Here is a 26,125-nt window from a genome sequence, read left to right as displayed (position 1 = left end):
ACTGGTGAATGTAATCATATTTGAGACTAGAAATTCACTTAATAGTATAGAAAGTTTCAACTCTTGATTCAGAGGAATGGAAGCATGTGTCTGGTAAAATTTAATAGAGGCCCATAGTGAGTACAAGTAAATTCATGTTCATAATTAACATTATCTGGTTCAGACTGAAGATTGAGAGATGTCAGTGGCATTTGGGAAAAAACAAAAGGCTGCAGTGATAGTCTACTCCACTGGCTCTAACTCTTCGTGACGTAATGATGGGTAGGCCTTGCTCCACAGTGTGTTCCAGGTGATCCTTGTTTTGAAGGTCGTTGACAGAAATGAAGCTTTCATCAAGATTCAGCAGAGACCCTCGCTGCCAGCAACTGGGACCCTCGACTCTCTAGTTTGTACACCTGAAACCTCTTGAGTCTCCTTCTGGTTAAGGCCGTCGTCATACCTGGGGTGGGGTTGGGGGGGTAAATTTATACTTAATTGAGCTCTGACATTTTGTTGAAGTTCTTCACATTAGCTATTATTTTATTTTCTTTCCTAGGCAAAAAGTCTCCTGGGGTCCTTTGGGAAGTGTTCCTTCGTGAAGTTGTTTTTTGGCTTTCTGACATTTTTCTCCTGTCGCCTGTTTGCTTCTTAGATTGTCCGTTAAAAGAAAAGTCGCTCAGAAAAGGTCAGGCAAATGCCCTGTAAGTGTGTATCCTTGAGCTGGCCCCGGAGGCCTCCTTGGAACCAGCTTTGCCTCCAGTCTCCATTTTAAAATTATATAAAGACCTCCTCCTTAGTCTTGTTTTTGTGTCCCTGCTCTGTTTAATTTCATCTGCTTAAAAGCGGGAGATTTGCCCCACCCACGTTTGAGGACGATTAGCCTTTGGCCAACTTCCAGAGACAGGAGGTTTCACAAGCACCATCTTTAGGGGGTGCTACAGTTCTCGGAGGGTCTTCCCAATGGAAAACTGCCACTTCCATGCCACAAGCCCGCTTCCCTCACGTTTTTTACACTATGTTAACTTGTACACTCATCTCTCTAACTGGCACAATTGTACCAGGGACAGTTTAGAACTACACTAGCCACTTTGTTTTTGACAAGAGCAAGGTTGCTCATTTAGGAGGTATTTTAGAACAAAATTTAAAGAAACCCTCATGTGGAAATTGTCTTGTTTGTGTACGGGAAAGAGAATTTTTTAAAAACTAAATTTAAGGTAGGGGACACCCCCCTCCTTCATGTCCATACTTTGGAGGCTGACAAGGGCGGGCTTTTTAATTGTATGTCTAGATAACATTGTCGAGGGCCCAAGTTATTCTTTAAATGAGCCATAATAACACTCCGTTGTGTGTGTGTGCATGTTAAAATGGGTATTTCTACACCTAAATGCTCTCTCTGCATAGAAAATATAAGTAGCCTTTTACAGTGGTAATTCATATTTGTCTAAAGCCAGCAGGTTCTCTCTTTGTTGTTTTTCCCTCTGTTGGAAGATCTAAAGATTAACTGACGGATCAAACGAACAAACAAAATTGTTAAAATAATATAAAATGCACATTCATGGAAAGAAATAGCTAAGCAATTATTGGTTTACCGATACCCTCCGATTTTCTCTTTTATTTGGAGGGGGAAAAAATCAAGTCATCCATTTAAAAAAAAAAAAATTCAAGGAATCCGAAAGTGCTCTAATTCGGCCAGTTTGGAATCCTGGAACAGAACCTTTAAATGCAGCCCTTTGGGGTTGGTGGGAAGAAGTGGGGAGAGGGGAGCGCAGGATGGAAAAAGTCATCATGGAAGGAATTGAGGGGCAGGATCCCACATTTGGGACATTATGATGATTCGCTATACGCCTTCACCTAATTCTCACATTAGCTCCATCTTCTCTGATACCCAAGTGTTGCTGTGATAAGGTGCTAACTTGACCAAGGTCAGAGAGCAGCGAACAAAAGTGCCCGTGGCTGGCTCATCTCTGCGGGCCTTGCTCTTTTCCAGTCCATGCGAATCCCCCCCAAACCCCCAAAAACCTCACCCTTCCAAAGGGGCTTAACTCCCTCGCTAGGCCTGGGCCTGGCAATTGTAGGATCTTGCCCCTCAGTTCCTTACGTGATGACTCTTTCCATCCTGCACCCCTCTTCCCGCTTCTCCCCACCAACCCCAAAGGGCTGCATTTCAAGGTTCTGTTGCGAGATTCCAGGTGCGAAGGTGATCCTAGTGCGTGCGAATCTTTTGCCCAAGCAGCGACCCCAGGGCCTTTGGCCGCCCTCCCGCGGCGCGCTCCGGATGGGGGAGGGGGAGGGGAGCGCGGCCCCTCCGAGCAGGTGCGCGCGCACCTGTCGCCCGCCGGGGGCGGGGCAGAGCGGGACTGGGGCAGTGAGGCGCGCGCGTGCGCCCGACGGACGGCGAGGCCGCGTCCGTGCGTCGTACGTGGGCGCCGCGTCCCCAGCGCGGCGAGGTTGGACCCGGGAGTCGGCCCGGTGCGCCGCGGGGGTCTGGGAGGGGCGGGTCCCTGCGCGGCGGGCACGCCCCCTGCCGGCGGCGGCGCGGGGCCACGCAGTCAGGCGTTCTCCGCGGGCAGCCGGCGGCGGGGCCTCGCCCCCAGCGCGGGGTCCTCGGCAGCCTGGGCGGCTCCTGCCCTGTGCTGGCGTCGGCGAGCGCGGCGGCGAGCGCGCCCGCGGTTGGTTCGCGGCGGCGGCGGCGGCTGAGGAGGCGGAGGCGGCGGAGGCGGAGCAGCGGCCGAGCGCGGCGGCAGGCGCGGCCCGAGGCGGGCGCGGCGGCGGCGGCGGGGTTGGCGGCGCGCGGGGCCCGCGGCGGCGGCGAGGGGGCGGAAGATGGCGGACGTGCTCAGCGTCCTGCGACAGTACAACATCCAGAAGAAGGAGATCGTGGTGAAGGGGGACGAAGTCATCTTCGGCGAGTTCTCCTGGCCCAAGAACGTGAAGACCAACTACGTGGTCTGGGGGTACGTGGGGCGGGGCCCCGGGGGTGGGGGGAAGTTCCCTCCCGGGCAGAAGCGGCACTTTTCGGGGCGGGGGGAGCCGCGTCGGGAGCTGAAGTTGAGGGGCTCGGGCGGCGCGCCCCTGCCCGGTCCCCTGAGCTGCCTGCACGGAGCGCGGGCGCGGCGCGGGCCCCGGGACGGCCCCCTTTTTGTTCCGGACTCTGCTCCCCTCGCTCCGCGCCGTCCTGCTGCCCTCGCGGCGCCCGGTCTGGCCCCGGTGCTCCCGCCATCCCCTCGGGAGAGGAGGGACCCGCCCCGGGGTCGGGACGTGGGCCCCCGGGGAGTCCTGCGGGCTGCGCCCCTGCAGGTTGTGCCCCTTCGGGCTGCGCCCCTTTGGGTCGTGCGCCTGCAGGTTGTGCCCCTTCGGGCTGCGCCCCTTTGGGTCGTGCGCCTGCAGGTTGTGCCCCTTCGGGCTGCGCCCCTTTGGGTCGTGCGCCTGCAGGTTGTGCCCCTTCGGGCTGCGCCCCTTTGGGTCGTGCGCCTGCAGGTTGTGCCCCTTCGGGCTGCGCCCCTTTGGGTCGTGCGCCTGCAGGTTGTGCCCCTTCGGGCTGCGCCCCTGCAGGTTGTGCGCCTGCAGGTTGTGCCCCTTCGGGTTGCGCCCCTGCAGGTTGTACCCCTGCAGGTTGTGCCCCTTCGGGCTGTGTCCCTGCGGGTCGTGCCCCTGCAGGTTGTGCCCCTTTGGACTGTGCCCCTGCAGGTTGTGCCGCTTCGGGCTGTGCCCCTGCGGGTGTTGGTAGGAGGAAGGGACAGGTGGCTCCAAGTCGGAAGTGGACGCGGTGCGCGATTCCGGGAAACGTGCTTTTTAAAAGAGGAATGTTTCGCGGCCGTGGGCCCACGTGGGGTGCCGGGAAGAAAGTATCTAGGGGCAGGAGGGGGCGTCTCCCTCCCTCTCTCTCTCTCTCTCTCTCTCTCTCTCTCTCTCTCTGTGTCTCTCTCTGTGTCTCTGTGTCTGTGTCTGTCTCTCTCCTGGAGCCGCGGCCAGAACTTTGCACCCTCGTGCGGTTCGGTCGAACGGGAGTCGTGGGCTTTGGGAACAGTCGCCGAGAAGCCAGGGGAGGTGATGGAGCGAGTCGGTCAGGTTGTTTTTTTTTTTTTTTTTAGTTTTTGCTTTTTCGGTGCCCCAGGGCTTTTGATTTAATTAGCTTATGAGATGTTGATGAAGTGACATTGTTCTGCTTTTCGTGCGCCCGCGCGCGCGCGCGCGTTTTTGTTTTCAAAAGAATCTGCAATGACATTTGCTTGACGTTTTAGCTGATTTTTAAATTTTTTCTTTAAAATATGGTCAAAGAGTACTTGGGTAGTACGGTGGTTCAGTCTCAGAAATAGGGAAATGCTTAGGACCCTGGTTCCCCTGCCTGGAAGGAAGTTGATTTAACCGGTCAGTAGGATCTTGGGGTGTTAGGAGAGGTTTCAGAGACATGTGGTTGGCCTGTAGACACGCTACAGATATTTCTTGGATAAATGAATGAGCAAATGGATACGCTTTAAAGAATGGGTAGCAATTCTGAGGGTGAAACGATGGGTTGGGTCTTTCAGGACCAGGGAACTGAATGCTTAGAAAGCATGAGAGCTGGGGAGGAAATGTTTTGACAGCAACTCAGTGAAGCCAGAAGTGAAAAAGCAGCGTTCAGGGTAGTAGACTGCAAACTTTTACAGCAGTGAAGCACTCCAACAAATGTATTTTCATTTACTGTTAATCTCTCTGTGCACGTGTAAACATGTACACGTTCATAGCATTAAACGGTACCTACCCTCATTGCAGTGTATTCTGTTATTTTGCTTTTCTATATAATAAAAAAGCCCCTGTTGTTACCCATATATTAAATTTCATAGCACAATAATTGACAGTGATGTGTGGTTTGAAATATATCCTCTTAGAAGAAAAGTGTAAATAAAGGCTAGGGGCTGATTATACTGGATGTATTCAGATGAATTAAAATACTCTGAGATTTCTAGATGAGGAGAGTGTTGTACGAACGGACGAGCTTGAAAGCGCTTGCCCCCCCAGGCAACATTGTTTTATCACAGGTCGAAGTCACTTTGCTTTTAAACATAGCTTTGATTTGAGGAATGTCATTGGAATTATACCTCTGAAACTCATTGTTGCGTTTACTGTAGAATATTGCTTAGGAGACATAGAATCAGTTTCTTGTAAGTTCAGCACAGGTACTGGCCCTAGTTCCCCTAATCAGTTTGGTTCTTTTCTCTGTGGATCCCTTCCCGAGTGCTGCTGATTAGGTTCTTCTATTGGCAAAGCCCAGAACCTAATTTGGGCCACATTCTAAAAAGGGTATAGTACCTTGGGGTGTAAATATTGTGTGCCTTCCTTCTTGCTTTTTGTCATTGTCTACTTTTGCCTTTCTTTTGCTCTAATGACAGTTCCACTTACTAGATTTCATGCTTTGTGTGTATTTTTGTTAGCCATGTTAAATCTGTTGGAGAGAGCTAAGTGGGTGTAGGTGAATTAATACATGTAATTAAGCTTAAAGAATTGAGTTAGAATTGTGAGTAAAACTCTTGCTGTAATTATTTCAGGACTGGAAAGGAAGGCCAACCCAGAGAGTACTACACGTTGGATTCTATTTTATTTCTACTTAATAATGTGCACCTTTCTCATCCTGTCTATGTCCGACGGGCAGCCGTAAGTAGAATTCATTTTTAAACTTTTTAATTGAATCGATACTAGATGGTTAACTGCCCCTAATGGGTTTCAGATCAAAAGGATGAAAGTTTCTTGGTGGGCAGTAAGTAGAATATTGTGATTTATGTAGATTTTTTACGTGTAAAGTGTGGGTGATGTTTACAACAGCAGAAGTTTTAAGGTTATTGTAAGGATGTTTTGAAAAATGTATGTGTCTGTGGAAGGACCCATGTATTCTGAACTCTAGTTTAATCTTTAGAAGACTTTTTTGACATCAGAAAGAATTAAGAATCACAGACAACTTTTAAAATTAATTTTTAATCAAACTTCAGACTTCATTGATAAATTAATTTGTTTCCAGTTTTGCCTGATTTCTGCACTTCAGTGTTTTGAACACGACTTTTCTGAACAAGAAATACGTATTTAGTGTCAAATTTGTATTGAGAAAATAATACAGAGAGTGAAACTAGGGATTTGGGGGAAGAGGAGTAAAATAGTGGCACCGCTCTGTAAACCTATGTTAGTTCATACTAGATCTTTAAAAACTGAGTTAGGCAGTAATTAGAATGTTTTGTTGGCTATATCCATTCATTTTGGGTAATAAAGATAATCCATATACTCAGTTTACATTTAGAAATTATGCTCTTGAGACGAGTTGTAGCATATAACTGGTAGCTGTAATTGTAATTAGGGCCCTTGGACACCTAAGATTTAACTCATTTTTCTTAAATACTTGACAGATCAAAAGGGCAGGATTCTAGAATTCTAGGGTTCGACAGTTTTATTCTCCTGACTCCCTCTGTTGTTTGCCCGCTCTTCTGAGCAGACGATTTTGTTTATTGATTTTAGAGAGAGAAAGGGAGAGACAGAAACATCGATTTGTTCTGCTTATCTATGCATTCATTTTTTTTCCCCCCATTGGCTGCTGCTTGTATGTGCCCTGACAGGGAATCGAACTTGCAACTTTGCCATATCAGGACAACTCTCTACCAACCGAGCTACTTGGCCAGGGTCTGAGCAGACTATTTCTGAAATGCTTTCCTGACCCATAGTTCATCCCTATAATCCAGGACTCTGCAGAATGCACGCAGTGAATTTAAATCAGTACTCAGTGTAAGATCATTAGCCAGAGACGCTAAGGGTTCCTGTGATGTCATTGTTGCTTATATAAAGTGACAAAGGAAATTTAACTTCATAATCCTGCAGCGACCAGTTCTTCCTGTACCCTGTTGTTTGTTTATAACAATGATATGGAAACGGTGGTAATTATAGGATTTATTGAATTCATGGCTCAAAGGTGACTTGGTGCCTACAATATACAGTTTTATTTGTTTTGCTCACCTCTTTACAAATTGCTAATATAGGAGGTTAAAGGAAAATTATCCTTTTTACCAGAATAGATACATTTTTCAGATTTAGTTTTTTACTCTTTGCCCCCTGCATACAGAGTTCATGCACATTGAAGAATAAAAAGGAAATCTATAATGTAGGAAGTAAACAGCAGCCATTAACACTTTGCTGTATAATTGTCCAAATTTCCCCCCATGCCTAAACAACACATACCTATTATTATGAAAATTTAGTTTTCGTGGCTGTTAGTTTATTTGAAAGAGTTCATGAAGTTTTGAGGAGATTTGGTTTGTATGTGAAAAAAATAAAGCACTTTGGAAACATTGCATAACATGAGCAAGCAGTGGGACTAAAGCAATATTTGCCTCAAATACACAAACCGTCGTGAATAAAAATGAGTAAGCCAAGGAAACCAAGAAAACTCAAATTGATATTTTAGTTGTAAGACACCACTGCACTCAGACCAGCCTCAAATTTATATTTTAAAAAGAGGGGTTGGGTCGTTGTCTCATTTCTAAGGACTATCTTTTTAATATCATAATTGAATTTCAAGAGTAGAGTTGCCTCCCTGGCCATGTGGCCCAGTTGGTTGAAGTGTCGTTCCCCACACCAGAAGGTATCTACTTTGATCACCTCTCTAGAGGCAGCCTATAGATGTTTCTCTCCCTCACGCTCCCTCGCTCGCTCCCTCCCTCCCTCCCCAACTCCCTGTCCCTCTCCCTTCCTCTCTGAAAACCAGTAAAAAAAACTTAACCTTGTGATTAAAGAAAAAAACAGTAGTTACCAAAAGTTAATATGCTCAAACCTTTATCAAGATTTTTATTAGGTTTGTTTTAGCCTAATCATTTTCTAGAAATATGATTCTAAATAAATGTTGTCAAGATATGTTGGAGTAAAATCCAGATATTACATGATATTTTCTTTACCAAGTTTCTTATAATTGTTATTGATTTGCTATCTAACTTAAAATTGTGATTTCAGACTGAAAATATTCCTGTGGTTAGAAGACCTGACCGAAAAGATCTACTTGGATATCTCAACGGTGAAGCATGTGAGTATTTTAAGTTGCTATCCCTCTTAAGTAGACATTGTCCGTCCGTCCGTCCGTCCCCCCCCCCCCCGTGAAATAAGCAGCAGTGGGAAGAGAATTTGTATTCCTACTAAAAAACTGACCTACCTGCACCTGTGCCCATCTGCTCACCTGTCTTTCCTGTGAAAGCAAACACAGTCTTAGAGGCCCGGCACCCTTCTTGTGATGGGACTGCACCTCCTTTCACATCTCCCAGGCTCTGCCTTGGAAAATTGTCACTTTCCTCTTGTGTCATCAGTTTTCTCTTCTTTATCATTCACTTTAGAATACAGACAGTAAGATCTCATTTTAAAAAAACGAAACATTTTTTGACCCTATGTTCCTACTATTACTGCTCCATTGGTCTGCTCCTTTCTGTTGCAGAATTTTTTGCAAGAGTTGTGGGATATGCCTGCTGCTGCTTTACTTTAACCTCTGCTTCTCCCTGAGTCCCCTCCAGCCTCGCTTCTGTCCTCATGTCCCACTAAAACCCTACTGTGAGGACTACGTGGACTAGGGATGGACAAACCCCCCAGTCTCTCTTACCCACAGCATCAGCTCTCAACAGCACTTGGTACTGTTGCCTGCTCGCTCCTGGAAACAGAACTAAAACAGCAAGTGTATTCGACAAGTTCCCAGCTTGGTACATGGTCAGCTGCTCATGTGGTTGCTCATCCATTCCATCTTGAAAGTCTGATAGCTCCTTACCAGTCTCCTCCCACCTGTTCCACGCTTTCTCTCAGACTACTGCGTGGCCCTCCCCTGGGTCCCCACACTTTGTTTTCTGTGACCTGTTTTTGAAAGAGCATGTAACTCGATTGTGCACTCACCTGCTTGAGGCCATCCTGTGGCTTCCCATCACATCCACCCTGACCTGCATGGCCTCACCTCTGCCTGAGTCTCTAGCCTCACCTTCTGCCAATCGTCCTCTGCTCACAGCACACTGGTCTTATTGGCTCCTTTAGCTATTGTAACCCTTAGAGCCTTTGCAATGGCTGTTCTCTGTATTCACTTGTTTTCTGGTTTGTCGCATGGCTCACTTTCTACCACTTCATTCCGATCTGGTCTCAGATGGTCTGTGAGGGAGAACTTACCCGACTCCTCTAAAGTAAACAACACCACTTTCCCTCACCCCTCGTCTATGTACAGTACCATCCTGATTTATTTTTTAGCAAATCTTTTATGTTGACTAGAGATTATGCACTTATTTGTTTACTTATATATTGTCTGTTTTTACCACTAGAGGGTAAAACTCTAAGGGGGCAGGCGGTTGATAATTACCCAGCATCTAGAACAGTGGTAAATAGTAGGTGCTTACCTGAATAAGTGAGTTGTTAATTTGCATCTTATCTTACACAGTATGAATCAATTGATATAGAACTGTTTGCCTTACCTTTCCTGAGGTGGGGTTTGTTATCTTGAAGTCCTTATTAGGTGTCTTGTCACGTGTTCTGCTCCACAGCTTTAACAGTCCGGTTGCTTTGCACAGCCTCATGTGTGATGGAAGGACCGTCATTGGGAGTGTGGGCCTCCTGTGCTGTCCTCACTGAGCATTCAGCAGGCACTTACCGAGGGCTTGTCTCAAAGGCATAGTACTGGGTGCTGCACAGAAAGGAACTCTACATGCAGTTACCTGAGGTAGTAGGGACTAGATGAATGGGACAGGCACATCCGTGGTTTATCCTTTCATTATTTTCAGCCATTCAAAAATCACATGGTTTAATTTAAAAATATATATTTTTTACCAATTATGAATAAAAATTGCATTACAAACTGAATGCTAACTTAAAACCCTTTCTCTCATATGTGTGTATATATGGATGTGTATTTATTTATGATTAGCTATACTTTCATGTGCACGTATTATGACATTGGAGCGACCAGTTGATTTTAGTCAGATTTTCTCAATAATTTATAAGTTAAATTGTTAAAAATAGTTTGTCCTACGAATAGATTTTCTAGTACACATTAATCTTCTGTAAGAAAATGCATTTACAGCCCTGCCGGTGTGGCTCAGTTGGTTGGAGTGTTGTCCCATACACCAGAGGGCTGTGGGTTCCATTCCCAGTCAGGGCACATACTCAGGTTGTGAGTTCATTCCCTAGTTCAGGCATGTTCTGGAGGCAACCAATCTGTTTCTCTTTTTCCCTCTCTCCCTTCTTGAAGATCAATAAAAATAAAATGTATTTACAAAGCTGCTTTAAAACTTACTTACCTAGGGAAATCACCGTATATAAAGTAATGTAACAAATTTTGAGCTTCTCACTTGTAATATCTAGTATATATGTTTAGCTATTGACCTCACGTAAATCTTTTTTGATCTTCAGCGACATCGGCCAGTATAGACCGAAGTGCCCCTCTAGAAATAGGTCTCCAGCGATCTACGCAAGGTATGTCTTGTCGAGTGTTTATATTGAACTTCCAAGAGCCTGTTCCAAAACTAGACATTTATTCACTTTTTTTCTTATAGTAAAACGAGCTGCAGATGAAGTTTTAGCAGAAGCAAAGAAACCACGAATTGAGGTAATGGAATTTTACTTTAAAGGTGATTCATATTGTTACCGAAATTGGGATTTTGTAGCAGTAAGAATTCTTTGCTCATAGTATCCTAGGAGCTTTTTTCTGGAAAAATGTATTGCATTTCCTGAAGTATTATCCCTGCATTCATGTCAGCGGTATGTCTATTTTAAGAGTTTTACATGATAGATGAGTATTAGTGTGTGAATTGGAGCATAGTAACATTTTTTTAGACCTCACATATATTGATGCTTTTCATACGATTTTCTGTTCCATTCGTCATAGACACTGACTCAGGTCACATTTGTTGAATGTGGAGCCTAAACTAGATCAGAGTTACTTAGTTTTAATTTTATTTTTATTTTACTTTTTTTTTTTTTAAAGGAAACAACATATATATATATATTGATTTCAGAGAGAGGAAGGGGGATAGAGAGAGAGAGAGAGATAGAAAAAAATCAATGATGAGAGAGTTGTCACTGATCAGCTGCTTCCTGCACGCCCCCAACTGGGGATCAAGCCTGCAACCTGGGCATCCGCCCTGACTGGGAATCAAATCGCAATCTCCTGGATCCTAGGTCAATGCTCAACCGCTGCGCCACACCCGGCCAGGCTCAGTTTTATTTTTATTTTTTAAAAATATATCTTTATTGATTTCAGAGAGAGGAAAAGAGAGAGAGAGATAGCAACATCAATGATGATAGAGTCACTGATCAGCTGCCCCCGGCATGCCCCCGACTGGGGATCAAGCCTGCAACCTGGGCATGCGCCCTGACCGGGAATCAAACCCCGATCGCCTGGATCTCAGGTTGATGCTAAACTGCTGAGCCACGCTCTGCCAGGCTTAGTTTTATTTTTAAATAACCAAACATTTTCAGACTAAGTTTTACCTGAAATTCTAATACGCAGATTAGGTAAAAAGCTGCTACCAAGGTTGAATTCAGACAAGTAGCCCAAGGGACACTTTGTTGGCATCTCCTCATGTTTGGACGAACAGGCTTTGAAAACCATTATTTCAGCTTCACTTCTGGTGTTCTGACCTGATCTGATGGATTCAGGACCTATGGCAGCAAATGAAAACAGTCCAGATCCAAAGTGAAATTTTGACTGTGGTGAAGGTTTTCATAAACATGCAGTGTTATTTCATTCTAAAAATTAAAGCTTTAAAATAGTCACTGAGCTGCGCTTGTTTCCAGGATGAAGAGTGTGTGCGCCTTGATAAAGAGAGGTTGGCCGCTCGCCTTGAGGGCCACAAGGAAGGCATTGTGCAGACTGAGCAGATTAGGTAAGATTTCCTTTAGTGGAAAGTGGACAGTTTAGGTGTGTGTAAATGTATGGGGAAAGGAAGTTTAATGCACATTTCATTGTAATTTAGAGAAGTATCTGAATTTGGCTCAAGGTATGCTGGTATGCCTTAGATTGTGAGGGAAAGTTGCACAGCATCATATAAAATGAGTCAAATACTAGATGCATATTCAGCAGCTGTTATAAACCACCTTCATCCTAATACAAATAAACCAGTATACTGTGTAATATTACCTTATTTAAACCTGTAGGAATTCCTGTCCTTTTTCCAGATGTTGTTTAAACGTATCTCAAGATTGTCATCTTGTGATTAGAGTAATAATTTTACCAACTGTTAAGGTACCCAAGCACTTTTTCTCATTGTGAAAATGACACTAAGGTTAAGATTGTTATCTTAAATGTATACTCGCGGTTTCTCTTTTTTTATAGTTCTGAAAGCCTGTTTACTGTTTTGCCTATTACTTGAAAATTAAGTAAAGAAAAGGAAACTTCAAAATATGGTTTCATCTTCCAGACATTAAAAGGAGTATATGTTTATGTGGCCCAGAAAAGCCTCCTATCACCTGTAAAATTGATATGGTGTACATTATGACATACAGGTTTGAAACCTTGAAGTAAATTGCAGGGAAAACCTAAGTTTTGAATTCTTTACAGAATGAAGTTTTCACTACCACCCCTTCCAAGGGTGTGTGTGTGTGTGTGTGTGTGTGTGTGTGTGTATAATTTCCATAAGTAGAGGGACATAAGCAAATAAAAGTCTCAGAAAAAATATAAATTAAAGCTACCCATGTTAATGAGTTCTTCTATTTGGGGGAAGGGGAGACATGAAAAAGGTGAAGATTTCTGATGCATTGACACTTCTAAGAAATTACTAATTTGCTTGTAGAGTAATATTTCTACATGGGCTCTTTATAAAATCTTACATGATCATGAAATATGAGTATGTAACTTTATAGATAAGAAAATCTTAATTATTGCCACTTAAAGTATTTTTACTGTGAGTTTATAAAGGTAACAGTATATTTTGATGTGCTCAAGAGATCCTTGCTGTGAAAATTTGAAAAATAAATTGTTTTCAGGTCTTTGTCTGAAGCTATGTCAGTGGAAAAAATTGCTGCGATCAAAGCCAAAATTATGGCTAAGAAAAGATCGACCATCAAGACTGACTTAGATGATGATATAACTGCCCTTAAACAGAGGAGTTTTGTGGACGCTGAGGTAGATGTGACTCGAGATATTGTCAGCAGAGAGAGAGTGTGGAGGACACGGACAACTATATTACAGAGCACAGGAAAGGTAATCGAAACCTTTGGCGCATTCGTTAACTGTGAGTGTGAGTATTTAACCTGTCATTGGTTACAGAAGTGGTTAGAATTTGCTCTGGGAGATTTCAGGTTTTATCTCTGAAAGGTCAGGAGAGCATAGATTTCTAAGTGGCCATATTTGCATTGTGTCCTGTCGTGTGCTTGGTTGTTGGTCACCAAAGAAGCTGATGAGAAAATTTGACTCCAAGTGCAGCTCTTGGATTTACTTTGTCAATCCAGGGGGGGGCCTACTTTCCCTGTTGATCAGGTTTTTGCTTAAACCCAATGAACAGGAGTAGTCAAGCTCTTTGGTTGTTAATATCATTAATTTTTTCTCCACAAAGCAGAGAACTTAGCAAACATTTATTGCATGTATTTTATACATTATATTCTGGTTTGTGGATGTAGCAGTATTTATTTGTTCTTGTTAATGAGTCATTTTTTTGTTTTGTTTCTTGCTACCGGATTGTGGTATTTTCTTCCTCCTTCCTCTTCTCCCTTTCCCCTTCCTGTTCCCGATTACAAGCAGTGCATCAAAAACATCCCTGTACACAAACCTCTGCATTTATGTCTATACTGCAAAAGATTTAAACTCTAGCAGCAAATGGCTGGTTAAAGGAGATGTGTACTTTAAATTGTGAAAGATACTGGATGTGTCCCTGTCTTAATGGTTTCTCCAGAAAGATTGCATTGTTTCACTTAATTATTTTTATCTGTCTTTTCCTCCCCCACCTCCCAGTTTTCTCCTAAGTGTTAGTAGTTCTCTTACTGATGCCCAGTTTTTAATAGTGATGATGTGGTAAGAAAGTTGTAGAAGTGTGTGAGATAGATTATTGATAAAAGTGAACTTTTACATGGGTTTCATTTGCAGATTTTGGATTCTGGCCTCAGATTTACTGTCCATTTTAGTAGGAATAACGCTGCTAGAAAAGAGTGTGTGAAGGAGAGAATGTTTTTGTGCTTTGACTTGTTGTACAAAGTACTTGAGCTCAGGACTAAGAACCATTCTCCAGAGCTTAGATTATAGAGAAATCTGAGAATGTGAGTAAACTTCTGTTTTTGTCTTTACAGTAAAACTCTGTTTAATACTCATTTTTACTGCCTAATGTGGGGCTCATAGTTAAATAGTGGGATTTACATTGCTTTACCAATGCTTATTATAAATGTTGAAAAATCTGAATTTTATAGTAATGGAATAAACAGAGGTGGAACAACCCACTTTACTCTTGGACCAAACATTAAGTTTTCAAATAACTGAGAGGAACAATTTTTATTGAGCTCTAGGTGGCAGGATTGAACCATCATTTGAAAACTTAGAGTTCTCATTTAATTTTGTGTTGTCGCTACCACTTATAATTTTAAAAATAGGTTAGTTTAAGAATTGTTTGGTAGCTAGGTTTGCTTTTGTATTACCATTTTTAAAAATAAGAACTATTTTGACTGGTATTTTCTCTGTATACTGTTTTTTTCCTGCTAAACTCTAAAAAACCTTGTAGGTACATGTAGCCCTAAATGACCCTAAAATTTTAGACAGACCTTCTTAGTTTCTGAGTTTTTAGAGTAAAAGGTTGAAGATTCCATAAAAAGTATAAGTCTCCTCTTTTAGTTATATTACTGTTGCAGGCACCCCTCACAAAGCAGCTGATTTTATAATGCCATTAAAAACACATTTTTAAACGTGTATAAATTGGTCTGTGTCCATTGCTGAAAAGTTGATAAAGAGGTTATTACAGGAAGATAATCACCTGTAATTCTACCATAGGAAAATAGCTGGTGATATTTGATTGGTTTTGCTAAACATTGTGTCTCTCACACAATACTGTATTTTTACAGTGGTGAGAATTGATTTTCACCACTTAATAGGATATTTTCATAACTTGATAGATAATAGGATTGGATTAAGACGTCATTTGCATCTGTCACTGTGTTGACCTTTGCACTGCTGGTGGGGATGAGTGGCTGGCTCACTGCTGGCTTTTTGGCATGAACAAGGCATTGGCTCCAAACCCTGCTAGCAGCCGGCCATTGTGCTCTCACTACTGATATGTCATTGGTGAGATTTTTATTGTGTTTGGCATGATATCAAAGAATGTCCACAGTCATTTGAAAAGCCATTGTAATGCTCCCCCTCTTCCAGTTGTCCATGTGAGACTGGATTTTCTTTCATATACTTAGACCAAAACAAAACAAGATATCACAACAAATATTAACTGTGATATTTGTTAATAGATATGAAAGTAGATATGAAAATGCAACTATTTTCTGTTAAGCCATACATTGAGATTTGCCAAAATTTAAAATAGTGCCACTCTTTCTTGTCATTACTTTTTGTGCATTTTGGAAAATAGTTTTTAAAACAATGGGTTGCTCCAGAAAGTGTTGAGCTTATACAAAGACTTCAGCCAGGGATCCCCTGAAACGAGTGACTTCAAGCCATGTATTGCAAGAGGGATGCTTACACAGACCCAGGAGTAGGTTTGGAGTGAAAGATGTAAAAATTCCTGGAGAAGCTATGCCGGCCGATGAGGAAGCTGCTGCCACATTTCTGGTAGAGTTGAAGAAATGATTAGGGTTTTACACTATTTGCGGTTTCAGACATCCACTGGGGTCTTGGAACATGTCCCCCTCAGATAAGGGGATTGTTGTTGTAGTTGATTCAGAGTTAAATCTCTCTTGACAACAAATCTGTTTTATTTAAATGTTAACTTGTTTCCTGGTTACATATTTGAATAGATGCAGAATATGAATAAATAAAAGCCATTTGTACAGTTTAAATAAAGTGAAAGTAAAAGAGTAACACTAGGTTTATAATAATTGGTCTTTGGATCAATTTCCATACAGTAGTTGATTTGACATGTATGTAGCAATCACTAATCCCTTGTCATGAAGTAGAAGGGAAGAATTGATAGAAAACCTAGTCTGAGTAAACCTACTCTCTTTGAATGTTAAATTTTAAGTGGGCTTAATTAAAATCCATCTATATTTTAGAACTTTTCCAAGAATATTTTTGCGATTCTTCAGTCTGTGAAAGCCAGAGAAGAAGGACGTGCCCCTGAACAGCGGCCAGCCCCAAATGCAGCACCTGTGGTAAGAGGGATTCACTGCTTTTCCAGTGATTTTATTGAAAAGGACCCCTAGTCTCCAGTAGTGTGATTTTGAAGACATCTAATCTTAAAGTTTTTCAGTGAGTGGGTTCTAAACCTTTTGCTGCTTCAACATACTCGAAGGATATGAAAACCCTTCTCACCATTAAAAGTTACTTCAGCAGTAATTCATACTGGGGTCAGGATCTCAGAGGGGTCAGTTAGGAAAAGCCCTCTGAGTCACTGGGTAAACTGTAGCTGGCCTACTGTTCGTTGCTTAGGAGACTCACCAATCACTGTTAGAAGTATAAGTCCCCATCACTGTTCACTGGGGGCTCCTGTGTAAACCATTGGTAGCCGTGACTTCATGGTGAATGTGTTGTGTTTCTCCTGATCACGGGGCAATTGGTCCTTTCATTGTGCCTTAGTTTTAGCTGGTTAGCTGTTGCCTGCCTCTTTGGTTAAGGTGCCACTTAGGACCCTCCCAAAATAAATTACATATATGACAGAGCCTAAATTTAAACTCCAACATATCCTCCAGTATGTATACCTAGTGACAGTCTTGAATAAGTATCTTTTATTTGGACTAATACTTGGGATAGCATTTTATTGTAACAGAATTAAGACTATTTTAGTTTTCCTGAATGTCATGAATTTCCCAAGAAATTTTGGGAACATTCTTTAAATATGCTTTTTCCGATTATTACAGACTGTGAGTTTTAAGTAAAGTATTAAATTAAGTGGAGAGTCACTGACCACTGTGAATTAAATTACCCATCATTAGGTTGGCAACTTTTTCTAAGTATTAAAAAAGACACCTCTACTAACTAGTCTTACCCTGTACATTTATAATGGGTTTATTGTCATAGTTGTCATTATTTTAATTTAAAGATTAACAATTTGGAGAATAGTTCAGTTAAAAGGCTCTAAAATGTCAGCTCAATAAACTTTGAGTTAAAAGATTTTTTGTATTAGAGAAAAATTCATAATTGGAGGGATCTTATTTCATAAAGAAGTTGAAGTAATTGCGTGAAAACACTGAGCACACCCGTTTTGCTTCTGCAATGTCTGAGCGTTTTGCTTGTTGCCTTAGTGCGAGTTTGCTTGTCCTTTGCCCCTGTCCAACAGGGAAGGTAATTTTCTAATAGTGAACAGTATCTGAAAACAAGCATGACACGGCTCCCCACTTTTGTCTTCTCACTTTTGTCTTATTGGCTACAGCAAGAAAGAAGCTTAGAGAACAATACCCTTATTGTGGTTTTCATGATGAGTATTAAGTAACAACTTACAATATTAACATTTAAGTCATGGTTAATGTTTTTACAGGATCCCACATTGCGTACCAAGCAGCCCATCCCAGCTGCCTACAACAGATATGACCAGGAAAGGTTCAAAGGAAAAGAAGGTAAGTTACTTAATTTTTAGCTTTCTTTTCCTGTGGTTGTAACTCAACTTGAGAGCTTGACGTTTGTTAGAGCAGGGATTGGCAGGCCAAATCTGCGGCAGGGCCATACTCATTTATGTACTTTTCATGGCTCCCGTGGTGCTGTTATCGCCCTACTGAGTTGTGACAGAGTTTTTGTGGTCTGCAAAGCCCAAAGATACCACCTGGGCTTTTACAGAACGCATTTGCCTACCCTGGTTAACTGCCTGGATTCTGGAGCCAGATTGCCTGTGTCACAGTTACTCTGTGAATTTTGATGTTATTTGAACTGCATTCTGTCTGTTTCCTCCTTTGTAACATTACAGTACTAATAGCAGTAGAAGTACAGTACCTATCTTTCAGAGTTATTGTGGGGATCATACTACTTAAATATAAAATCCCGAGGATCAATGGCTGGTGTGTATCAGCTATTATGTATGTTATATTTATATATATCATATTTGCTATTATTAGTGTTTTTACTTCTGCTTCTCAGAAGTTTATCGTAGAGGGAGGCTCTACACATCAGACCATGTCCCCCGATTATAACCGTGTACACTGAGCACTGGGAAGTGTGGATTGGAGTCGCCTTGCACGGCTATGTTTCACGAAAGCCCGTGTAGTGTGCTGGCTACCGCTGTAGGGATCAGTTACCCGTTAGCGAGGTGGTTAGTGAAGTGGGACTGATGTCATGTAAACTACTTTATCTTGACTTGGTTCATGAAAAGATGAGGTAGTAGCATGTGGAAGTTTAACATATGTCATTTTTTTCTGCATAATATGAAATCTCAAGTTTCACTAAAGGATAGATCATCTGGATGCAGTTAATTTTGTGCGTTGACTTCCTTTACTGGACAAAGGCATTCACTAAATACGTGGTGTAGACAGCGGTCCATCCTTTTAGTCACTGCAGCGTTTTTCTTGTGGATGAATTATGTAAACCGGGGCTTCGCAGGTTACAGCCCACAGACAAGCTCTGACCCTCACCGTGCCCACAGGTCTCTCTCACTTGTGGTTGTGACCGAGGCTGTAGGGCTTGCATTGTGTAGAATGGTTAATATGTGACAGTTTACAGAAGGCACTTTGGGACTCTCCTGGAACCCTTATCCCTATGACAGCCTTTTCTACAGTGTATCGTGCCTGTCATTGTAATTCAGGAACATGACTTTTCTACATGTTAAGGATTTCTCACCATAAATAGATGCTTTTAGTAGTGCACTAATTGAGTGTTGGGTGTAAATAATTTGGGGGTTATATTTTAAAGAATTTTGTTCAGTCTGGTTTTTGATACTTCCAGCTAACTGTGTATGAGCTTTGAACACACTTGTAGAGAGAGTCTTAACCAGCTTCTGCACACTGGGCTCATTGGTGTTATTTTTGAGATTAGCACCCTCATAAAGTTTTATCTTCACAAGTGTGTGCTTTATGTTATACTGTTACCATGTTAAGATATATTGTGGTTTATTACTTTAGGTTTGTGATTGATCATGAAATACATAAAATCTAATACAAAACTCTCTTTTGTAGAAACGGAAGGCTTCAAAATCGACACGATGGGCACCTACCACGGCATGACCCTGAAGTCTGTGACGGTAAGTTCCTTCAACCACAGAGCTGCTCTTGTTCAAGCCACTTTATGTGAGTAGCAGATGTTGGAGGAAATCTTCACTCTTCAGTATTTTCTAGTTGAAACATCTGTAATAACCAGTTGTGCAATAGATCTGTGTGGAGATTATTTTTTTCTTAAAACTGAGTTGTGTGTAAAGCTATTGTGATTAACTGTACGTAGGTGGGATGCTACCTGGTTAGAGGATTTAAAGACAGCAAGGGTCACAAGGTCAACTTGGAGAGTTTCTTGCCGTAGTATCTTAGGCTTTTTCAAATGAAATCCCTTACGCTCTTTCAAAAGACATCAAGATTCATTTGTTACTGATGTTTTCTTGGGGAAAGAGCTTGCCTACCCGCCATACCCCAAGGGAGTTACTGTGGAGCTGAAGTTGTTTTCTTTGAGTAGCCATCAGAGTCTTTCGTGGTTTTTGTCGTTTTTACTTTTGTCTCGTCTGAAATGCCGTTCGATTGGTTTCGTTACTGAGCTTCTGTGCAAATAGTGAAAATCTGTGGTAGTTTTTATAGTGATTCTTTTACAGGACAGTTTTTCACAAAGCCAAGGACAGGTCTTGAGCAAGAGTATGAGAATGGTGGGCTCTGCTTCCTCGTCGGAGACTTTGGTCCTGCGTGTACTAGCAAAAGAGGCATGTGGAAGCACATTCACGGTGTGCGATTTACAGAAGTAACCACAACAAAGACTAAAATGGTCAAATTGGGAGTACTTTTAGTATTTTCAGACCCATTTTGAATTTTTGCTGTTTATGACCTGAGTCGTTTTAGCAGCTCTTCTAGAACACTTAGAGAAGTGTGACCTCGAATGCTTTGAAGTTTCTTTGATCACTTACAGTCTCCTGGAGAAGAGACACATCAGTCAGCCACTCACATATAAAATTGGGACTGTCACATCTAAAAGTGTGTAGAGGTATATTGTGCCATGAGAACTTAAAACTGGAGGTTTTTGTAGAAGTCAGACTGGCTTGTTGAGGTAAAATTGAAGGAAAGCCTGATGTTGGAGCAGGAACAAAACGGTGAAGGAAAAGCAGGAGTCGGTGTCCTGGTGGGAAGAGCATGACAAGTAGACGATTGGAAAGGGACTGCTTATGGTGCGGATATTATGGTGCCGAGAGGCAAGTGTCTTCCCAAAGGTCCATGCTTCCTGTCCGTTCACAGGTGCCGGTGCCCGGCATTCGCTGTGCTGATCTTGATGGCCCCAGGTATTACAGTTTTCCTTACTGCTTACTGGAAGCTTGGATCCGTGGCTTTCTTTGTGGAAGGAGTGTCATCTCAACAACCTAATGCTTGTTTTTGCTCCTGGTTGTGTCTGCAGCTCATGTCTCAGTGCCTAGACTCTCAGTAAATGTTTATCAGTGAGTGCACTCTGGGTGTTTCCTTGGTTCTGCTAGCCTGATGTTAGTGTTTGAGAATTGAGCGTGGTAACCTGGTCTACTATCTGTTACCTGGGAATGGTGCCTGGCAGTTTCACCTGCATTGATTTTATGTTGAGGAAGTTAGCACCTCACTTCTTGATCTTGAGCATCGCACTCTCTGCTTAGACATGTGCTGTGCTATGGAGGACCTGAAAACGGGTGGCTCTGGGGAAGTTTGGTCATCACCACTCTGACTGTTGCTTCCCTACTCATGATATAGTTCTAGCAGGTGGTTTGCGAGCCCGTCCTTGTATAGTCCAAGATGGTTGAGAGATTAAAGTCTGTGACCAATTGCAGTTAATATTTCCATAGTACTTGTACTTTTATTGGTCAGTATATAATTGCTTATACGATGCTTTATTTTCAGTGTGGATGAGCCCATATCCAAATCAGTGGTCTTATCACTACCAAGAAACTTTCCTGTTTCCCAGTGTGATTTTTGGTCACGTGAGATCATGCATGTAAAGTGCTTTAACACAGTACCAGGCACACGGTGTATGCTCAGTCAGGAAAGAGATCCTGTTGCGCTGTCACTGTTTTCATGGGGGTTTTGGTAATAGACAGTAGTAATATTCCAGGTGACGTGACATAGGATTATGCTGTGTAGTAAGAGGTGACAAATTATTTACTTGAATTAGAATTTCATTACTTACAATTTTGATCAAAATAAACTAGTTAAGTATCGAAAGTGTGGTATTTTTATCTTCTAGAGTATTAACACTGAGCATAAAAATTATTTTGTAATTTTTTTTGATCAAATGGGTTGTCATTTAAAATTAAATTTTTGTGTATAATAAAAATTACATAATATTAGGTATGAGTAAGTCACAATTAGTACTTGGTGCAATGTTTAAATATTTTAAAATATAATGTAAAAATTCATTTTTTTGCTGAAGAAACCAACTTGCATATTGTTGACAGTGGAAGGTCAAAAATAAATTAATATTAGAATATTTATTTTCTTTTTTTAAAGTAAGCTTTTTTTTTAATATATATGTCTTTATTGATTTCAGAGAGGAAGGGAGAGGGAGAGGGAGAGAGATAAAAACATTAATGATGAGAGAGTCATAGGTCGGCTGCCTCCTGCACTCCCCCTACTGGGGATTGAACCCGCAACTCGGGCATGTGCCCTGACCAGGAATTGAACCTCAATCTCCTGGATCCTACGTCAATGCTCAACCGCGGACCAAGCCCAGCCGGGCAAGTCTTATTTTAAAATAAGGATTTTCAGCAGTACTAAGACCCTTTATTATTTAGTCCAGTGCTCTTTGAGAACTTAAGTGTCATCAATTAACCATCAGTTTTCAAGATAATATCAGGGTTATAGAAATGATTTTAAGTTGATGCTTGTGATATGAAGAACTTAGTTGTCTGTTAAGAATTGTTTTTCATAATCAAGTTTTTAAACTTGAAGTTTTCTGGAAGGAAGATACTGTGTTTTAAAGATTCTGCACTTTGACCATAGAAGACACCAGACAGATGGTGTGGAGGCTCTTTCTGTGCATACTGCACACAAACACGCACACACACACACACACACCTGTGCACACACACCTGCACACGCACACCTGTACATGCGCATATACCTTTTTTAACTTGAGGAATAGAAATGAGAGAATTGCTCTACTCTGAGAGAAGGATTCCTTTTGTCTTCCATCAAGCTTACCTACTTTGGTGGTGGTGTCCTGTTACGTGTGACTTTTAGTACTTCAGTAGCCTTTTTGTAATACATGGAAGTGAAATCAAATGAAAAGCAGACTTAACTAAGAGCTTGGTGTTAGATAGCTTAGCTTTCAGAGTTACTCTGTGTAGAACAGAAAACTTAGACTACTGAATTGAAAATGGGAGATAAATTGAGTATAAATAGAATCCAACATATTAGATACTAAGTACAGTTTCTGAGATTTTGAACTTTACCAAATTTTACAATTTGTTTTGATGCAGTATCTTCAGAATCAAAGATAAAAATGATCGTTACTAGAATTAGGATAAGTAACATCCTGACAAAATTAAGAATAATAGATTTACATACTTGCATGAAATAAAAATACCATTTTAGAGTTAGTAGGTTTAGTACTTCCTGATTTTAAAATTTATAGTGGAACCAAACAAAATTGCTGTGGAAGTATTTGTACCATAACAACTCAGTAAAGATTTTTTGTTGACCTTTTTTATTAAAAACTTGATAAAAGTGCATCGTATACATTGTTCACCCTTGAATCAAGTGTTCATCAAACATTTGTAGCTTCCCCTATTTCCCCCAAAGGTTTTTAACTGGTGATGCAGAATATTTGTCACCTACCGAATTAAAAACTGCAGGCTTGTAAACTTGGCGCTCAGAGAGAAGTGGGTGCCGTGGAGTGATTAAGTGTTGGCGTGTATACACCTGCTGTCGGGAAATAAGCCTCCATATGTTGCAGTTTGGCAGACGTGCATCTTAGAAATGGATTGACTGGAGCTGCTGCTGCACTCTCTACCTTTTATCTGTTTCCAGCAGTGCGTTCTCGTTGTGCCTGAAGTGATCACTTTTGCCTCAGTGACAGGCACGTGATACGTTTTTATAGATGTGCTCGAAGTGAGGTGAAGTGCTGCTCGAGAGTGCAGGAACCGAGCCGGGGGAACAGCTCATTCAGATGCCAGCATGGCCCTCACGCCAACAAGAAACAAATCTATTTCAAAACATTTAACTTTTTGTTTTTATAAAAACTTGAGCCTGAGACACATTGATTTTTCACATTTTATCACATCATGTCAAAATAATTTCCCCCAATATATATGAGCCTTAGTAAAAGAAGTATCTTAGTTGTGTTTTTGAAAATAAGTACTTAGATGAGAACTGCATTGATGAAACATCTGAACTTTATAAATGTGTTTCTGGAGTAACTCGACTGAATCTTACTGCATGGAGTATAGTCCTTACAGCCCAGAGCAGCCAGGTCGGAAGATCTGTCCTTTGCACAGTTGCAGAGATTCCTTAAAATTGACAGATGTTTTATTTACATTTAATTATATATCGAGATGTAAAACTGAATCTAAAATGAAGGGTCTTTTGACTGTCTGCATTTCTTAAATTAAAATTTTTGTGGAAAACGTAGGTAAATGCATCTTATTGGCCCCTGACTTGAGACTCAAACCACTGACATATGCATGCTTGTTATTGCATGTTAATACACAGAATCCCCTACGGATCTGTATAGATCCCCTCGGGATATCTTTTGGTTATATAATGTATTTTTAAGAATTACCCTCTTCAGAAATTAAAAAATATTTTTGGAATTCTTTCATGTGATGAGTGTTGACTGAAACTTGTCCTATGGTAATAATCAGTTTTAACTCTACATGCTTTGAGCAGTATTTTACAGATTGCACGTGTGAAAAACAATTCGTCTTTTCTAGTGTACTCTGCGGTGGCGATACCTGCCTGCTTTGTCCTTTGCTATGTTGCCACAAGCATTGTGCTTATTTTGTTGTAAGTGGTTCCAGTATTTTATCAGTTCACCGGGCAGGAACTGATGAGAGGTAATTAGGTGGCTGTATTTACAGCTCGAATAAGAAACTCGCCAGTGATTGAACACAAACTCATTGGGAGGGGGCACGGGATCAATCCTCAGCTTGGCAAGACAGATCCCTACATAGACATCCTCCAAGTGCAAGCGACGGATACTTAAAGAGACTTTAAATATCTTCTCAGCCAGATCTCCCGAGAAAACGTAGCCAGTCCCAGAGCAGAAAACAGGATAGCGCTCGCTGGGGTAGAGGTCCGGTGGCATGTACCATTTGCTGTCTTTGTTTCGATTGGGCGCGTAGCCTCTCATTAGGTAACCAGTAAAGTAGTTATGTCTGGGAGGCAGGTCTGGCTTCAGTAACTTGTGTATTAAATACTCAGTGTTCACAAACATGTCACTATCAGTTTTCATAACATACGGAATATGTGGACAGTAGGTTGCTACCCAGTTCATGCCCATTAGCGTTTTAATGGTCAAGTTATAGTAGGTATCTAAATATTCCTGTTGAACTATATCATGATATTTTCTGCTTTCTTTTAGTATTTCATGTTGAAAGTAGTTATCAAACTTAATACTTATGCCCAACAAAAAAATCCGTGTGATTTGGATACCAGGGGCTAAACTCTCGTTGCCCCACGTTTGCCGAATAGCTCTTCTAGCATCTATCTGTTCAGGTTCTGCAGCTATTAGTAGGATTAAAAATGGGCTTTTCTTCTGGCACTTATCAGGTTCATTGATAAGGTACTTGAAGTGGTAAGAATTTGGGTGCCTAGTACCTTTTTCATCGTAAAGACTCCCATTGGCACTGAGTGTGTTCTCCAACCCAGTCACTCCTTGTGGTGACAGGTCTGTGTTATTGGAGTTGGTTGCAGTTTGAGGCCTCAGAGTTTGAGGGATGGTTTCTTTCCAAATGTTGCGAAGAGAGCTGTGGTTTGTCTCACTTTTTGCAGAACGAAATCCTCTGAAAGTATAGGTCATAGGGTTCTCTTTGAATCCAGCTCTGCCTGGCAGCCAGTCGTGGTGATTGAAGAACAACAACATGGCAAAAAGAAACAGCAGGGAAAGCGCACCAATGAGGGGGGTCCTGAGCAGAGACCGCTTGGCCCAGCAGCAGTGCCGCCTCCTCCACTGCAGCATGTTGGAAACAACCGAGGTGGGGAGGAGACCCTGGGGCCGAGCGCACTGTTTGCCTCCACTGAGTCAGTCCTCTTTTTTGGTCATCATTTTCCAGTCCGGTCACGCTGTCCCTCTTGCAGTCATTCTATAAAGATAAAGCATATAAGTTTCCAAAATGCTGAGTGTTATAGAACTGCCTAAAATAGAGTTTGGGTGCTAATAAGATTAGGGCAGATAAGAATTTTGAAGCTGTGAAAATATCATGGAGGAACAAAGATTATGACTTGTTTTCCCTTGGCAACATAGCATCACTGAGAGCAGGATTTAACCTCTTTAAAAATATACCTTTGTAACCCAGCGAGCACTTTAAAGAGAGGTGATGGGTAACTAATCTTCCCTTTCGGTATCTCAGTAGCTCTGGCCAGATGAACTGTGGACCTAGGTTAAAGGTTTAAAAGTTGTATGCATGCAGAAGAAAGCATTGTTACTAGATTTCTGAGAGGCCATGAAAGAAGGCCTGAGAGCAGATGGAAACTGTATTGGCATTAATTAAAACTGATTTGACATACTATTGGTGGTTGTGCACAGTCAGCGGCCTTTTGTGTAAAATGGTCGTGTAACAGTCGTGGGACAGACAGTGCAAGGTTGATTATGGCCGAGGTCTGTTAGTCACAGTACACTGCCTGGCATGTTTCCATCGGCCCCCACTGTGCTGAGAAAGTCAATGAGAAGATGCACCTGTCACAATTAATTTTCAGGGTCCAGTAACTTCAGTGCAGGATTTTACGACAGTAATAAATGATGAGC

At 41.9% G+C, this 26,125-nt stretch overlaps 2 protein-coding genes across 2 annotated transcripts in view; one reads left to right on the top strand and one right to left on the bottom strand.

Annotated features, from left to right (window-relative positions):
* The first annotated feature begins 2,731 nt into the window (after positions 1-2,731).
* Positions 2,732-26,125, top strand: part of CDC73 (cell division cycle 73) — a 45,940-nt gene continuing 22,546 nt past the window's right edge. The window contains exons 1-10 of the mRNA XM_081123927.1: positions 2,732-2,933; positions 5,505-5,610; positions 7,942-8,011; positions 10,357-10,419; positions 10,500-10,552; positions 11,743-11,831; positions 12,931-13,147; positions 16,144-16,242; positions 17,565-17,643; positions 19,189-19,253. Of these exons, the coding sequence (XP_080980053.1) occupies positions 2,803-2,933; positions 5,505-5,610; positions 7,942-8,011; positions 10,357-10,419; positions 10,500-10,552; positions 11,743-11,831; positions 12,931-13,147; positions 16,144-16,242; positions 17,565-17,643; positions 19,189-19,253 (972 nt within the window). The 5' untranslated portion in view covers positions 2,732-2,802. The remainder of the gene's footprint in view (positions 2,934-5,504; positions 5,611-7,941; positions 8,012-10,356; positions 10,420-10,499; positions 10,553-11,742; positions 11,832-12,930; positions 13,148-16,143; positions 16,243-17,564; positions 17,644-19,188; positions 19,254-26,125) is intronic.
* On the bottom strand, positions 22,852-25,432 carry B3GALT2 (beta-1,3-galactosyltransferase 2). Its single transcript, XM_081123928.1, has one exon. It carries the CDS (start codon positions 25,337-25,339, stop codon positions 24,089-24,091), a length of 1,251 nt encoding a protein of 416 aa, XP_080980054.1. The 5' UTR covers positions 25,340-25,432; the 3' UTR covers positions 22,852-24,088.

The sequence above is a fragment of the Miniopterus schreibersii genome, assembly GCF_964146895.1.
Source record: "Miniopterus schreibersii genome assembly, chromosome: 21".
Lineage (NCBI taxonomy): Eukaryota > Metazoa > Chordata > Mammalia > Chiroptera > Miniopteridae > Miniopterus > Miniopterus schreibersii.
The sequence above is the reverse complement of the archived record's forward strand: the minus strand, read 5'-3'. Positions and strand labels throughout refer to the sequence as shown.

Bases quoted from the DNA above. Each gene is read 5' to 3' on its own strand.
- B3GALT2 (XM_081123928.1), bottom strand. From the start codon at position 25,339: ATGCTGCAGTGGAGGAGGCGGCACTGCTGCTGGGCCAAGCGGTCTCTG.